The sequence below is a fragment of the Pinus tabuliformis genome, chromosome 1_2, assembly GCF_031772625.1.
Source record: "Pinus tabuliformis cultivar Carrire ecotype Pingquan chromosome 1_2, CPIR1, whole genome shotgun sequence".
Lineage (NCBI taxonomy): Eukaryota > Viridiplantae > Streptophyta > Pinopsida > Pinales > Pinaceae > Pinus > Pinus tabuliformis.
This window is the reverse complement of record NC_142298.1, coordinates 1136796711-1136811540: the sequence shown is the minus strand read 5'-3', so window position 1 is coordinate 1136811540 and position 14830 is coordinate 1136796711. Positions and strand designations below refer to the sequence as shown.

General features: G+C 40.1%; 1 protein-coding gene and 1 long non-coding RNA gene across 2 annotated transcripts; one reads left to right on the top strand and one right to left on the bottom strand.

Moving 5' to 3' along the window:
• The first annotated feature begins 7619 nt into the window (after positions 1-7619).
• Positions 7620-8723, top strand: LOC149210177 (pentatricopeptide repeat-containing protein At3g24000, mitochondrial-like). The gene is made up of 4 exons (XM_089398897.1): positions 7620-7854; positions 7970-8203; positions 8292-8496; positions 8609-8723. The coding sequence occupies exons 1-4, from the start codon at positions 7620-7622 to the stop codon at positions 8721-8723; spliced, it is 789 nt and encodes a 262-aa protein (XP_089255023.1).
• Positions 8724-9618: 895 nt separating this feature from the next.
• LOC149210176 (uncharacterized) lies at positions 9619-12466 on the bottom strand. The gene is made up of 2 exons (XR_016252942.1): positions 11503-12466; positions 9619-11406 (listed from the first exon to the last, which is right to left on the bottom strand). It is a non-coding gene; the product is annotated as an uncharacterized LOC149210176 (long non-coding RNA).
• Positions 12467-14830: the final 2364 nt, after the last annotated feature.

The following is a 14830-nucleotide window of genomic DNA, read 5'->3' as shown; positions in this document are numbered from 1 at the left end:
AAGGAATATAGTCAACAAAATGACAGTCTGTGCCCAGGAAGATAATAATTGTGAGACTGATTTTATAAATCGGATACAAATATTCCGCCCTCTAATATTATGCAATAATTCAGTCTTGAAAACCACTGTTGTGACAACAATTCAACCTTTGAGTCAAATTAACTCGGCCTTGAGACTACCACATACTATAATTGAACTCGGATCTCGAAATACTCTGCCACAGAGAATATGTCAGATATGGAATCAGCGAATGCCCACTCCTTTGAACTATGATGACCCAAACTAGTGCTCGGCTTTCTCTTTTAAAGACAGATAGCTTAATCTATTATGTGAACCTGTTTAGCAAATAAATGGGATACTCGGCCTCAGCGGATAGCGTAACAATTAGTCACAAAGGTATTCTTGGTGTATGAGGATTTCTGGTGCCTTTCAAACTGATACACACAGCCAACAATATGAGGCATTGGTCCATCCACAAACAGCCTATAAGCCACTGGCACTTCGGCCCAAACACCCACGTTACTTCCCAACTGGTGATAACTCTGTCCACACACCCAAATTTGTCTCGGACTTGGCACGGGGTTTAGGTGACTCGGCCTTCCTAATGGAAGAAATATATATCAAGAGAAAATCGATGCTGCGAGATGGTGTAGCATGAGGGAAAACTAACGAATCACTTTACAAGGATCTCATTGCAAGAGCGAATCCACATTGTGAGTTGGTGTAGCGTGATGGAAAACTAGTGAAGCACTCTACAGGGATCTCATTGCAAATGAATTGATGCTCAAATGCACATACCAGATTGATCACAGATGTAGGTTACCATCTCCAAGATGACCATACCCCAGAACTTTAACTAATTCACCTCATATACAATAGCTGTCACAGAGAGGTGTGATACTCCAGCTCGTGGTACAGGGATGTGATACTCAGGTCTGAAGCAATCAGTTTAGACTCCAATATAGCCACACGTCCAACCAGCTAGCAGTAACAAGTTCAAACCACCCAAAATAGCCTTCCACAAAATTGTGACCAGCGCGACACAGTGCTAGGGATGCTCACACAGGTGAAGAGTATTCAACTACCACCAGTTCGATTCTCCTCCCCAACGATAGTTTTTGCCTTGGAATATACCATGCGGTCAGTCAACTGAAGTTGGGTTCGTTGTTGCTGCTGTCTGCTCTGCTTTGCGAATTGGCTTCGTGAACCATTTCTGCTATTCGATCTCAGCTTGGATTAAATCTTAATAATCATGGCCGGAGCGGTAGCAGATGCGACTTTGTTCAACGCTCGTCAGTATGACGCCAAGATGAAGGAAATACTTTCAACAGAAGGAGACGAGCTCTTTGCAAGCTACGATGGAGTTCACGAAAGCTTCAATGAAATGGGCTTACACGAGAATCAGATCATCGAACATTCAACGCATATCAGATCCATTAAACTCACTACTTTAAAACGGGTCACATCAACTTTGTCTTCAAACATACATGGAACGCTCCAACCTTGATAAATGAATAACAGATAACATATACATCCCAACCTTGATAAATTAATAACATATAACATATATATCCGAGCAAAGCCGTTTTTCGAAAAGCTTAATTTTTCCTAGAAGGCTTAAGCTTGTTATTTCTCTGCATCTTGATATATTGTCGAGTTCTAAATCGGTAATATGAATATTCTTTGCCCAAAAAACGTCCACCGCATAAAAAATATACAGAAATAATTTCTTGTATATTTATCAAGAAATACTGGACATGTTGATCGCATCCGTGACTTGGGCTCATCATCAACTTCTTACCATCTAAAGATGGATCAGTAGCCTCGTGTTCAATGCGAAGGGTTCAAGCCCAATAGCATGTTGTTGCCAGAGGGCAAGTAGACCACATTAGGGCTCCGAGAAAGGGTGGAAGCAATCTCCTTGGCAGCCTCGATACGCCTGAGCCAATGGAGGGTCGAAAGGCCGCTATACGGAGGGTCGACTGTTCGTAGGCTGACTGTGGGGAGACGGAATTGCTGCGAGCAGAATGGTGCTATGGATTCATGAAATGTGTGACTGTTGGGGACAGATAAATGCAGAGGAGCAGTTTGTGATTCCGATGTGCATTTAGTAGCATTCAACACCACAATATTCACGCCAATAATACACAGCATTCCACGCTAGTGATACAGAACGTATGCAGCGGATATGAGTATGGAGACCGACTAACAACGTTTGGGCCAACGTTCAAGCAGGGAATATAACATGCATATGATGCCGAGATTATATGCAGAACAAGCAGCTAACCTTGCCAGAGCAGTGCAGTCGCATCAAAAGAAGTAACGTTTGATCTCAGACAACCCTTAATAATGTGATTTGCTTGTGCCTTGCAATACAGCACTGGCCTGACATCGCTGACAAAACTGAATGTTATAACCAGGAATATACCAGTGACACCGGTACATAGAAAGACTGTAACGGTTCCTTCAAGGGCAATGGCAGTTCCTTCAAGGGCAGTGGTGACAGATTTGATGGCAGGTTTGAGCAGGAAGGAGCGTTTTTTTTTTCGATGCTGCCAGGGAATCCAACAAAGGGTACCAAAGATAATTGAACTCACAATGCTTTTGCAGGCAGATTGTATGGAGAGAGCCCAACTCAAAAATAGATAACAGAGGATCCAGAATGTCAGATCATCAGGACAGTGTAGCGTTCAGCATAGTATGCACACAACGCGAGATGTTCGCTCACTCAGAAACGCTCTTCCGAATATGCATAGAGAGGCCACAAAACAAGTGGCTAAAATATGAGATTGGACAGGTCAGGAAGGTCCCCGCTCTGATACCATGTTAAACACACATGGGCAGCGAGAGAAAAATGAAAGATAAAACATGACAATACATTTTTTATTAACATGAGATATACATTTATAGTACAATATGTGACTCTTGGGTTTCAGATCCCAAGGTCTCTTGGACTCCTTTTGTCCATTCGGCTTCCACACTAACCCATTGAGAATTAGGTGTCCAACATCTTTATGTAACATCATGTTCAAGATTATATCAAAAATTGTTGCCGAGAGAATGAAGCCTTTACTAAACTCCTATATCACCAAAGACCAACATGCTTTTTTAAAAGGCAGGTTCATTTTGGACGCGGTCGCCATGACCCAAGAAAGTCTTTTTACAATGATATCAAAGAATTTGGATGCGGAAATTCTCAAGATTGACTTGCAAAAAGCTTATGATTGTGTCGATTGGGGCTTTCTGAGAATCATGTTGGCTAAGATTGGACTAAAGTCCCAAGGTGTTAATTGGGTCATGTCTTGTGTGGAGAATGTAAAATATTCGGTGATTGTGAATGGAATCCCCTCGGTCTTTTTTCAAGCAGAGAGAGGACTCCGACAGGGATGTCCCCTTTCCCCATTGCTATTCATTCTGGTGATGAACTCTCTTAGTCTCCAGATTAACAAAGTCGTCGCGGATAAGAGATGTCTTCCGGTTAAGATCTGTAAGAACATCTCCATTTCACATAATCTTTTTGTTGATGATGTTCTCATCTTTGCTATGCTCTGCAGGGCCTCCTGGGCTTGCATAAATGACATTCTTTCAAGATTCCAGAAGGCTACAGGTCTGTTTATAAATAAGGAAAAACTCCACAGTTAAGCGCACTTGAGCCAGAGGAGTTCTGGGATGGGTGACCTCCTGGGAAGTCCTGGTTACCGGGTGCAAGCCCCGGAAGTGATGATTGATGCTATGTGATTCGTTCTCCACATTTCACTAGTTTCAATCCCACTTCTTCACCCCTGTGAGCATCACCCGATGCAATGAGTGCTAAGTGAACTATTCAAAAATCATGAGAAATTAGTCAGTTACGACTACCTCTCATGGAAATGGTCATACGTGAATGATCTTACATAACGCAGTTGAATCCCAAAATGATATCTAATATAATGCACTGCGTAAAACCCCCATACTTAAATTCAAAAAGAGTCAAGGGATCTCTACTTGAATGGTTCATGAGGCACAATACTTGCTAAGGTTTTGCAAATGGGGTAGCAAGCTAAGTGGGCTTGATTGTGGGGAAAAACTCCACAGTTAAGCGCGCTTGAGCCAGAGGAGTTCTGGGATGGGTGACCTCCTGGGAAGTCCTGGTTACCGGGTGCAAGCCCCGGAAGTGATGATTGATGCTATGTGATTCGTTCTCCACATTTCACTAGTTTCAATCCCACTTCTTCACCCCTGTGAGCATCACCCGATGCAATGAGTGCTAAGTGAACTATTCAAAAATCATGAGAAATTAGTCAGTTACGACTACCTCTCATGGAAATGGTCATACGTGAATGATCTTACATAACGCAGTTGAATCCCAAAATGATATCTAAAATCTTTCTTGTTTCACAATGATGTAAAGCTGGATATTGTTCATTGGATATCAAACCTGATGGGTATAGCTCCATATTCAATTCATCACGGGTTCAAATACCTGGGCTTTTCATTAAAGGCAAAAGGATATACAATTAGGGATTGGCAATGGCTACTGGATAGGTTTTACAAGAAGATCGCTCGATGGGAATATAAATTCCTCTCACTTGCTGGCAGACTTATATTAGCTCAGACTGTCCTCTGTCAATTATCAGTCTACTGGACTCACATTTTCTATCTTCCCAACAGTATTATAAAGCAGATGAATAGGTTGATTGCTAACTTTCTATGGGGAGGTCACGCATATCAGTGTAAAATTCATCTTGTCAAGATGGCCTCTATCTCTATTCCAAAAAGTATGGGTGGATGGGGCTTGAAAAACATTCGCACCTTTGGTAATGCTCTTCTTTGTAAGTCTCTCTATAGAGGAATATATGGGGATGGGCCGTGGAGCAGGCTCGTAAAGACTAAATATCTGAAGGGAAAGACCGTAGACTTTTGGTACAGGAAGCGGATCCTTGGCACCAGAAGCGGCTCGATGATATGGCAAAGCCTGAGAAAAGTCCATCCATTTTTCATAAAAAAAAAATTGCTGGACCTTATATACTGGATCTAACATTTTTATTGCTTTTGACTCTATTTCATCTGGTCGGGGTTTCACATTTCCCCATCCACTGTTATGTAATCTTCATAGGCTGGGAGTTTTTACGTGGGATAAGTTGATCAAGGGATGGTCTGGTGCCTCTCCGATTTGGAAGGATGGGGAGGAGTTGCATTTACCCCGTCCGATGCTTCCCCTTTGGTTGATGGTAAAAGCGAGACTTGATTGTTTGGGGATCTCCCGAACGGGCACAAAAGATAGTCTGGTATGGTCTCTCCATAAACCTGTGAGCGTCAAGAACATTTACGCTGACATGATTTCCGTTGTTGCTGGAAGTCCTCCTCCGCTTTTTCCTCTATGTTTTTGGAAAGCTGTATGCCCGATGAAGATGATCATTTTCTCTTGGTTGCTATTTCGGAACAAAAATCTCACATGGGAGACTCTTCAAAGGAGAAGCTGGCAGGGTCCAAGTAGATGCTCCATGTGCCTCAATGCCTCGGAATCAAATTTGCATATGTTCTTTCAGTGCCCTACGTCCCTCATAATCTGGTATGATTTGTCTACATATTTTGTTTTCCCTCACATCATTTTTTCTTCTGTTCAGGAAGGTTTTCTCTGGTGGAGTAGACAATCCCCCTCTTGGAGATCACTGTTCATTATCACATGCTGGTATCTGTGGAACTGGAGGAATGCGCACATTTTCCAAGACTCCAAGGAACCGCTCCAAGCTATTCTTCAGCATATATTGGCTTGCCACGATTCCTCACCAAAATTCCTCTACATCAACATGTGATCCCATCTGATGCTGCGTGATTGTGGTTCTGCATGGGGTTTCTGCCTTTCAGATTGTCATTTTCATTTTTGTTTGGATCCTCCTCACCAAGGCAGGGGTATCTGCCCCCTCCTTATATATTTTTGAATGAATCTCTATATGGTACAGCCTTGTAAAGTTTTGACACATCTCCATCAAGCTTCTTGATCAACTGGTCCTGGAGATGTATTATATATGTCTCTGTTCTCTTTTATGTGTATTTCTGATCTGGTCTGACATAATGTTTTTTGCTAAGGATGATAGGCATTATCTGCCTGTATGGAAAATCTGTATGCATTTTATGAAGAGGTCTGGGCATATCCATGCCATATCAGTTATCTTGAATTATGTATTGAAGATCTTTATATACTCTTAATATAAAGCTATGCTGTTTTTTTCTCTGAAAAAAACCAAAATTGTAACATGAGAATTTGGAGATATAGAACTTACCGTCCAAAACTGAAGCAACTAAAGTTCTTGGAATATGAGCCAAAGTAACCAAAGTCGTAACATGAGCCAAAGTTAAGGCATACAAAAATAATTGCCCAATTTTAACAAAACCTTGCTAGAATTTTCATTATTTTCCGAGCAAATTTCAATACTGGTTAGACTAGGGAAATTGTTACTGTAAGCCAGTTAAATAAATTTTGTAGAATTTACAGATATAGAACTGACCTAAGTCCAAATCTGAAGGCCATTTAAATAAATTTTGCAAAATTTGCAGATATAGAACTGACCTAAGTCCAAAACTGAAGCAACCAAAGTCCTCGGAATATGAGCCAAAGTAACCAAGGTCGTCGGAACATCAGCAAAAGTTAAGCCATACAGAACAATGAACCAATCCTAGGACATCCTGGTATATTCAATATATCGCAATAGAGAGGATTGCCTTCGAAAGGCTTGGTGATTGATTTACAGACAGAGAAAACCCGTCAGATACCCCAGAAAGATGGGGAAAAACCCGTCAGATACCCCAGAAAGATGGGGAACTTGGTCAGGGTCGATAAGTTCACCTGCTACTTTAAAGCAAGTGTGCAAAAGTGAAATCTGGCGGAATTTGGCGAAAGCTTTCGCATTTCAAAATTGGGAATTTGTGCAAAGATCTCTGAAATGATCGGATATTATTTAACATAAAATTAAAATATAAAGCTTGGCAATATTGAATGATGAAGGCCGTGAATAAAAGACGATCGAGTTTGTCTAAAATCAAATCGCATCTGGGATCACTTAAGTTTATATTTATTATAGATTGTGGATATGAAATAGGTTGGAGTAAAGTTCTTGCTCCTGTCAGTTCAAGATTTGAAATATTCAAAATCTAGGAGCCACTACCACTGTTTGGCGAAATGCAGCCAGCCCATTTGAAACCCAATGAATTCACCTTCGTCAGCGTTCTTCAAGCTTGTACCAAGCTGCCATCTCTGAAACTAGGCCTGCAGATGTATTGGGAAATCATAAGTAACGTATTTCAGTCTGATTTAGTAGACACGTATGCAAAATGTGGGCATACGTGTCTACTAAATCCGTCTCAGAAGCTCTTTCAGAAAATACCCCATAGTGATATATGTACCTGAACGGCAATGATCACAGGACATGCACAGAATGGGTTGATTGACATGGCTGAGAGCTACTTAATGAAATGCCTCAACGCAATCTAGTGTCATGGAATGCGATGATTCCAGGATTTGCACAGAGTGGTAATGGTGAAGAAACTCTCCATTCTTTTAGACAAATGTGAGGGCTGATTTGAAAACCTTTTCTAGTATTCTCCCACTGTGCGCTGGTTTGGGAGCTCTGTAACAGGGTATGGAGATTCATGAGAATGTAATTAAGTTTGGGTATCAGTGTGAGGAGGCCAAATGTGGGAGCGCTCAGAGAGCCTTTAAACTGTTTAACCAAATGCATCAACTAGACGTTGTATCATGGACGGCAGAGTATGCTCAAAATGGGCAGGGAATAGAGCCCCGAGGCATTTTCACAATATGCAATAGGCAGTGGTTAGAACTTAGGACAGATTTAAAACCTTTTCCAGTATTCTTCTGTATGTGCCAACTTACCTGTTTTAGAACCGGGCTTGAAGATAGGCTTGAAGATACATGAACAATTAATCAGAGATGGATTTCGATCTGATAAAGCTGTGATAAATTCCTTGATAGACATGCTCCAGGAATGTGGGGGCATGCATAATGGCTGTGAATTATTTGACAAAATGCATAAGACGAATGTTGTCTCGTGGACAACAATGATTGCAAGATATGCTTTGGTTGGCTGTGGAAATGAAGCCCTCAAACCGTTTGAGCAAATGAAACTCTCTAGGACGAGACCAGCCCATGTTAACTTGCTTTGTGATTTGTCGTTATGGTCACATGCAGGACTAATTGATGAGGGCTGTCAGTACTTAAAACTGTATGAGAGTGCATTACAGTATCACACCTGCAGTGGAGCACTATAGCTGTGTCGTTGACCTTGGCCGTGCAGGCTATATAGACATAGCAGAGGACTTTATCAACAAAATGCCAACAAAAGCTTATGAGAGATTATATGGATTTGGTTTGCTTGGTGTCTGTAGAACAAATAGAAATCAAGAACTAGGAGAGTATGTGGCAGAACACATTTTCGAGTTGGACCGTAAAATTCCTGCAACTCATGTGCTTCTATTAAACATCTACGCTACAGCTGGCAGGTGGAGAGCACATTGAAAAGGTACCTAAAATGATGAAAGTAAAGGCATAAATAAAACACCAGGATGGAGCTGGATTGAAGTAAATAAACAAAATGGTGATTGCATTCTATAGGAGGCTTCAGACATTGGCTGTTGTCAAGCTCACGGGTTATGTTCTCAATGATGTTTATATTGAATGGTTTAGGAGAAACAAACTCAATATTACCATGAGAGAAGTTGGCAATTGAATTAGACTATAAAAGGTGTTTGCAATAATGGTTGTTCGAGCTATTGAAAACCCTCCAGTCTACGCTGCCACTGTATCCATATCCAGAATTTGCTACAAGAGGAATTGCTGAGGAATGCCAACTGACCATTACATCAAGGATGGGTAGTGTCACTCGACAGGTTAGTAGCGACATTCAGTGACGCAAGCTATAAAAAGCATAGGCATGTGGAGCTTTCATTGTCTGCAGGGGACTAGTGGCTATAGTCTGTTTCAGCTTCCAATATAGCAGAGCAGTTGAAGATCCACTCTCTGCTTTTGGCCCCGATTGAGAGGGTTAATGTGGCCGAGATTATTTTATATTAAAATTACTAATTACTTATAGGGATAGGGTATTCAAATTCTAAAAGCAAATTGTTATGATCCCAGAAACAATATTCTGATCAGACCTTTAACTATCAAATAAGCACATTCATACAACATTCAGTTAGTTTTTTATATATATAATTTTTAAGCAAATAGGGAACTATCATAACTCTCCTTCCTTAATAACTTCAAACCAACTAAGAAACATTCTACAGGGTTACAAGTCATCACAAATGAATTGATGTTTTATATATATATTAAAATCCTAGATTCAAGGGGTTACCTCAATCAGTTGTTGTCAGTGCGGTCGGATATTTGTTGTCAGTGTAGCATTTGGCTAACTTTGTGCTAGCAGCTGCCTGGTGCACATCGCCGCGTTCAAATCCCTGCGTTAGGCTCTCAAGTCTGCGGATGGGTTCGCTGGGAAAGCATCCATCATCCATAAAAATAGAGATGGCATTCCTGAATATAGGTATGATGACATTCGTGAATATAGTTAAGAGCATAAAAAAATGAATATAGGGATGACATCGATGGATTAGGGAAGAGTATAAGTAAACATCTCTTAAATTTTCCATAGAGTTTTCTTCGGAAAAAATATATGGGAAGAAGAAAAATACATGGGAAGAGTATAAAGAAAAAATAAATATAGGAATGACATCCCTAAATAGGAGAAGTATAAAAAATTGTCTGCTAAATTTTCCATCGTGTTTTCTTTGAAAAAGCATACATCAAGTCCATAGTGTCCATAAAATTTTCTTTGAAAATAAAAAAATACACAAGTCCTTGGAAGTTCCTCCAATTCATGCACCAGTTAATATTCGGCTTTCGAAGCTTCGTCAAATGTTCTAACCTCCGTAAGCTCTTCAAGGCCTTCAAATGGACAGAATTAAATGCACACAATGCCTTCAAAAATACAAATGCTGACTTGGCAGCTCCTCATTTTCTATGCAGCTGCTAGTGTTCAGCATTTGAAGTTTTGAAAGACCAGAAAGCCCTCCTACTCTCCTCAATGCGCCACCAGCCTTCCACTTTAGAGTTAGTCAGAGTTGTTGGAAATGCTCCAACCTCTACCAGACCATTACAATTCTTAATTTCGACATCTTGAAGGTTGAGGAGAACATCTTCAGAATAGGATATACCTCCTAAGAGTCTTTTAAATTGCTAAATGTTTCAATTGCCCCTCCATTTTTTTTCATGGCTGGTTGCTTCGCTGACAACCCGCTATTTTCAACACTGATTGTTCGACTGAGAGCCAACATTCTAATAGAATCGAGTAGACATTTCAATCCGTAGCAAACGTTGCGCTCCAATTCCTTCAAGCTCCTCAGCAGACTGAATGAGAGTATTTGCAACGATTTGCTTTTTAAATGCAGAATTTAGGAGCAGGTGGACAAGTAACGACTCGTTAAGTTGCCAAAGGAACCTGGTAACCCTTGCAAACTGGAGCAGCCGAAGAAGTCAACCCTTTGGAGGTTCGCTGAGTTGCCACAGGAGTCTGGGAGCCTCTGCAAGTCGGAGCAGCCGGACAAATCAATCGTCTTGAGGTTAGTAAAGTTGCCAAAGGAGTATGGACGCCTCTGCATGTCGGAGCAACTAGACAAGTCAATCGTGTGGAGGCTCATCAAGCTGCCAAGAAATTCTGGGAGACTCGGCAGATGGGAGCAATCCGATAAGTCAAGAGCTTGGAGGTTCGTCAGGCTGCCGAGGGAGACTTGTAGCCTCTGCAAGTGGGAGCAGCCCGACAAGAGCAGAGCTTGTAGGCTTGTCAAGCCGTCAAGGGAATCTGGTTGCCTCGTAGTGGTAGCAGCCAAAAAATTCAAGGGTTTGGGGATTCGTCAAGTCGAGGAGGGAATCTGGGAGCCGCATCAGCTGGTAGCAGCGGAACAAGTGAAGGGTTTGGAGACTCGTCAAGATGCCAAGGGAATCTGGGAGCCTCTCTGCAGCTGGTAGCAGCGGAAGAGTGAAGGGTTTGGAGGTTCGTCAAGCCACCAAAGGAATTTGGGAGCCTCTGGCAAGAAGGAGCAGACGAATAAGTGAAGGGTTTGGAGGTTCGTCAAGCTGCCAAGGGAATTTGGGAGCCTCTGCAGATGGAACTGGCGGGTCAAGAAAGAGTTTGGAGGTTCGTCAAGCTGCCAATGGAATCTGGGAGCCGCCGCAGATTGGACGCTGGTCAATCTGCTAAGCGAAGCTGGGAGACTCTGCAGCTGGGAGCAGCCAGATAAGTCAAGAGTTTGGAGGCTCGTCAACCCGCTAAGGGAATCTGGGAGCCTCTGCAACTGAAAGCAGACAGACAAGTGAAAACCTTCCACAACCTTTTGAGAAGCTGTTGCTGGTCACTATAAACAATATCCAGAGTACAATCAAGAGTCAGAAATGCAATATGCCTATCAATCCAATAAACTAAAGCTTAAAGGAAGAATTAGAGTTCTTACCCATTATAAGTTTTTCCATGTCAAAACCGCTTCTGCCTCCAACATTGAAAAGAGCTGCGCTAGAATCTTTAATAGTGTTGGAGTCATATCGGGGTTTCTTCTGACCAGTTTGACAGCCGCCTGTTCTTTTTTATTGGATTTCCCAAAGGGATTTAGCATACACTCCATTTTCGCCCCTAGGACTGCGAAGAATGTAAGGATTCCATGGGAGCATGCTCAAGACCCTATCATACAGTCCTGTTTCGCGCTGTGTCCACCGAAGTTCTGATGGCTGGACACTGTAGAAGATCTGAATGATAGTTGTCCTAAACTCCACCTTCAACACGATCTCTTTGAAACACCAATTTGATTCGGCATATCTAGGAGAGAAAATCGCGATATGGACTGAGGGTGTTCCAATAGCTTCTTCTATTTGAGAAGTTAAGGTGATCTCCCTCTTGCAATTCTTGCTCATTCAGAAATACTCTCAATCTATGGTTGCAAAGATGATCGTAGAGATAGGTGGTCAATGTTATCATGCAATCAGGGCCACGGTGGTCAATGAATACCTTGTACACATAACAGTTGCTGTTAGCGTACGAAGCGGATGCAGAGTCCGAGGAGGATCCGACGATGCCATACTGCCACAGATTGGAATTACACGATCGTCTGGTGGATGCAGAGGTGGAGGATGAGAGGATGCCATAATTCAACAGATTGGAACTACACGATCCTCTGGTTGATCTCAGAACAAATGCAAAGTGGTTACCAAGCAGGTGACCCAAGTTATCATTAGATCATTCGGCCTCTGTTGCACTCTGTCTCTCTCAATGCTTGCCAATAATTTGAGAACGAAACCGCTCTGAAATCCGGTAGATTTCCGAGTTTCTGATCTCACTTGAGCAAGCACGGTTCTCAGAAACGAAATTTATCACCTCTTTTTCATATTTTTTTAATTTATTATTTGAACGATGGAAGTAGCGAGTTCCTGGCAATTTCGTGTGATTTGGTTTGCACGAATCTTTCCTTTTTGTACTCATGACAGCGTGGATGATAACTGACATGACCTCTTTTTCATATTTTTTTAATTTATTATTTGAACGATGGAAGTAGCAAGTTCCTAGCAATTTCATCTGGACAAGTCTAGCAATTTCATGTGGACAAGCCTACCCAGGCTGAGGAGGAAATGACTCCATGGCCACTTGACATGACCTCTTTTTCATATTTTTTTAATTTATCATTTGAACGATGGAAGCCGCAAGTTCCTAGCAATTTCATCTGGACAAGTCTACCCAGGCGGAGGAGGAAATGATTCCATGGCCACTTCTGGTCTAGCAATTTCATGTGGACAAGTTTACCGAGGGGAGGATCACTTTTCGTTGGAATTTAGAGCAGTATTTCGTTGGAATTTAAAAGCAGTATTTAAATCATGAAAGTGGAAATGGATTGGTACTATCAAAATTTATGGGGCATTTAAAATCTTGAAATTTAAGAACTATAACTTATTTTGGATTTACAAAAATTCTTACCGGAATTTATCAAAATATTACTAAAATTTTTGTAATTTTCCAGGCAAAAATTACTCTGTTTAGACTACGACATTTCATGTAGTTTGATTTGCATGAATCTTTCCTTCTTTTTTTTGTAGTCTTTACATCGTGGGTCCGTGGATGATAATTGACATGGTTTAAACTTATCACCATATTTTAAACAGATTGTTTTTTTTCTACTCGGAATATTTAGATAAAATTTGGAAGAGATTTTTATAAAGCTGGGTTACAGCTATCAAATTTCAAGATAAACAAGATCTTAAAAAGCTTTGATTTTTTTATTGTGCTAAATCCATTTTCACCATAAAAACATTATTCTGACCACTTTTGACCATCTGACCAATTCCTCGGCCTGGGTGTCTTTGTATAATTTGCACGAATCTTTTCTAAGTGAAAATATCTTGTTTCTAGATATAATCGATGACAACTGGCATAGTTTAAACTTATCACCATATTTTAAACAGATTGGTTTTTTTCAACTAGGAATATTTAGATAAAATTTGGAAGAGATTTTTATAAAATCGGGTTACAGCTATACAGCTATCAAATTTCAAGATAAACAAAATCTTGAATACCCTAAAAATTTTGATTTTTTATTTATCTAAATCCATTTTCACCATAAAAACATTATTCTGGCCACTTTTACTATCTAACCAATTCCTCCGCCTGGGTGTCCTTGTATAGTGTGCACGAATCTTTTCTGGTGAAAATATCTTGTTTCTACATATAATCGATGACAACTGGCATAGTTTAACAGCATCTTCTTCATGTTACAGTTGTAATCGGGACAAGAATTCACAGAGGCCAACACACATGACACGTTTTTCTGGAGAAATTCTTTTTTCAAAGGTCATAAAATAATTAAAAACGAATTAGTGGAAGTGAGCGGGGAAGTTGTAGGCAATTTCATTTCATGAAGGTGTATAGTATTCAAAGATGTCAATACCGATACACATTGAGTAGACATCACATGCCTTTGCACGCATTCCACAAACCTTTTCCTGTCTTGTCGTATAATGTATGACATTTATCATGGATCGACAAAAATATTAAATTTAATATTTATGTCGATCCATGATATTTTTTTTTAAATATATTATACTAAAAAATAATAATTTGAATATTTAGGTCCATCTGTGATACTTGTTTTTTTTTATAAAAATCATGGTGGATATAAATATTAAACTTAATATTTTAATAAAAAATTGGATGTGATTTTTATTAAAGTTTATTTATAGAAAGTCTTACTCTTTCTTGGATTTTTAAGTTTTTGTTATGGAAAATTGACAAAAATGGCTGGATTTATTTGGTTAAAGATTTTTTTTGGGTGAAATGTTTTACTATTTTTCGGTTAGTTTTTGGTTAATTTTTTTAATTCCATGAATTTATTTGTGTTAGTCTAAGTATTCAGTTTTTTTTTCTTTTGATTATTTTAGAGGTCATTGGCTCTTTTTTTCTGATTTATCTTTGGAAGTCAATATTGCTTTCGAATGAGATCGTTCTATTTACACTTAATGGTTTAAGTTTTTCCAATGAAAAGGATAAGCTTACAATCTGACACTCAATGGTTTAAGTGTTTCCAATGAAAGGATAAGCTTATAATTTGACACTCAATGGTTTAAGTCTTTCCCATGAAAAGGATAATCTTGTTTGGGTTTCGGACAACTCTTCCAAAAAGGTAATTGCAAATATGACAATCACTACCTCTCCTTGTCAGGTGGAAAACTCTTGGTGGCATTCTATAATCTGGAAATGGAACTTTTATAAAAAACTCAAAATCTTCTTATGGTTAGTAATGA

Excerpts from the sequence above, each read along its gene's own strand:
- LOC149210177 (XM_089398897.1), top strand. The coding sequence starts at position 7,620 with ATGGAGATTCATGAGAATGTAATTAAGTTTGGGTATCAGTGTGAGGAG. Across the intron at positions 7,855-7,969 it reads ACCTTTTCCAGTATTCTTCT|ACATGCTCCAGGAATGTGGG; the intron begins GTATGTGCCAAC and ends ATTCCTTGATAG. Across the intron at positions 8,497-8,608 it reads ATCTACGCTACAGCTGGCAG|GAGGCTTCAGACATTGGCTG; the intron begins GTGGAGAGCACA and ends TGCATTCTATAG.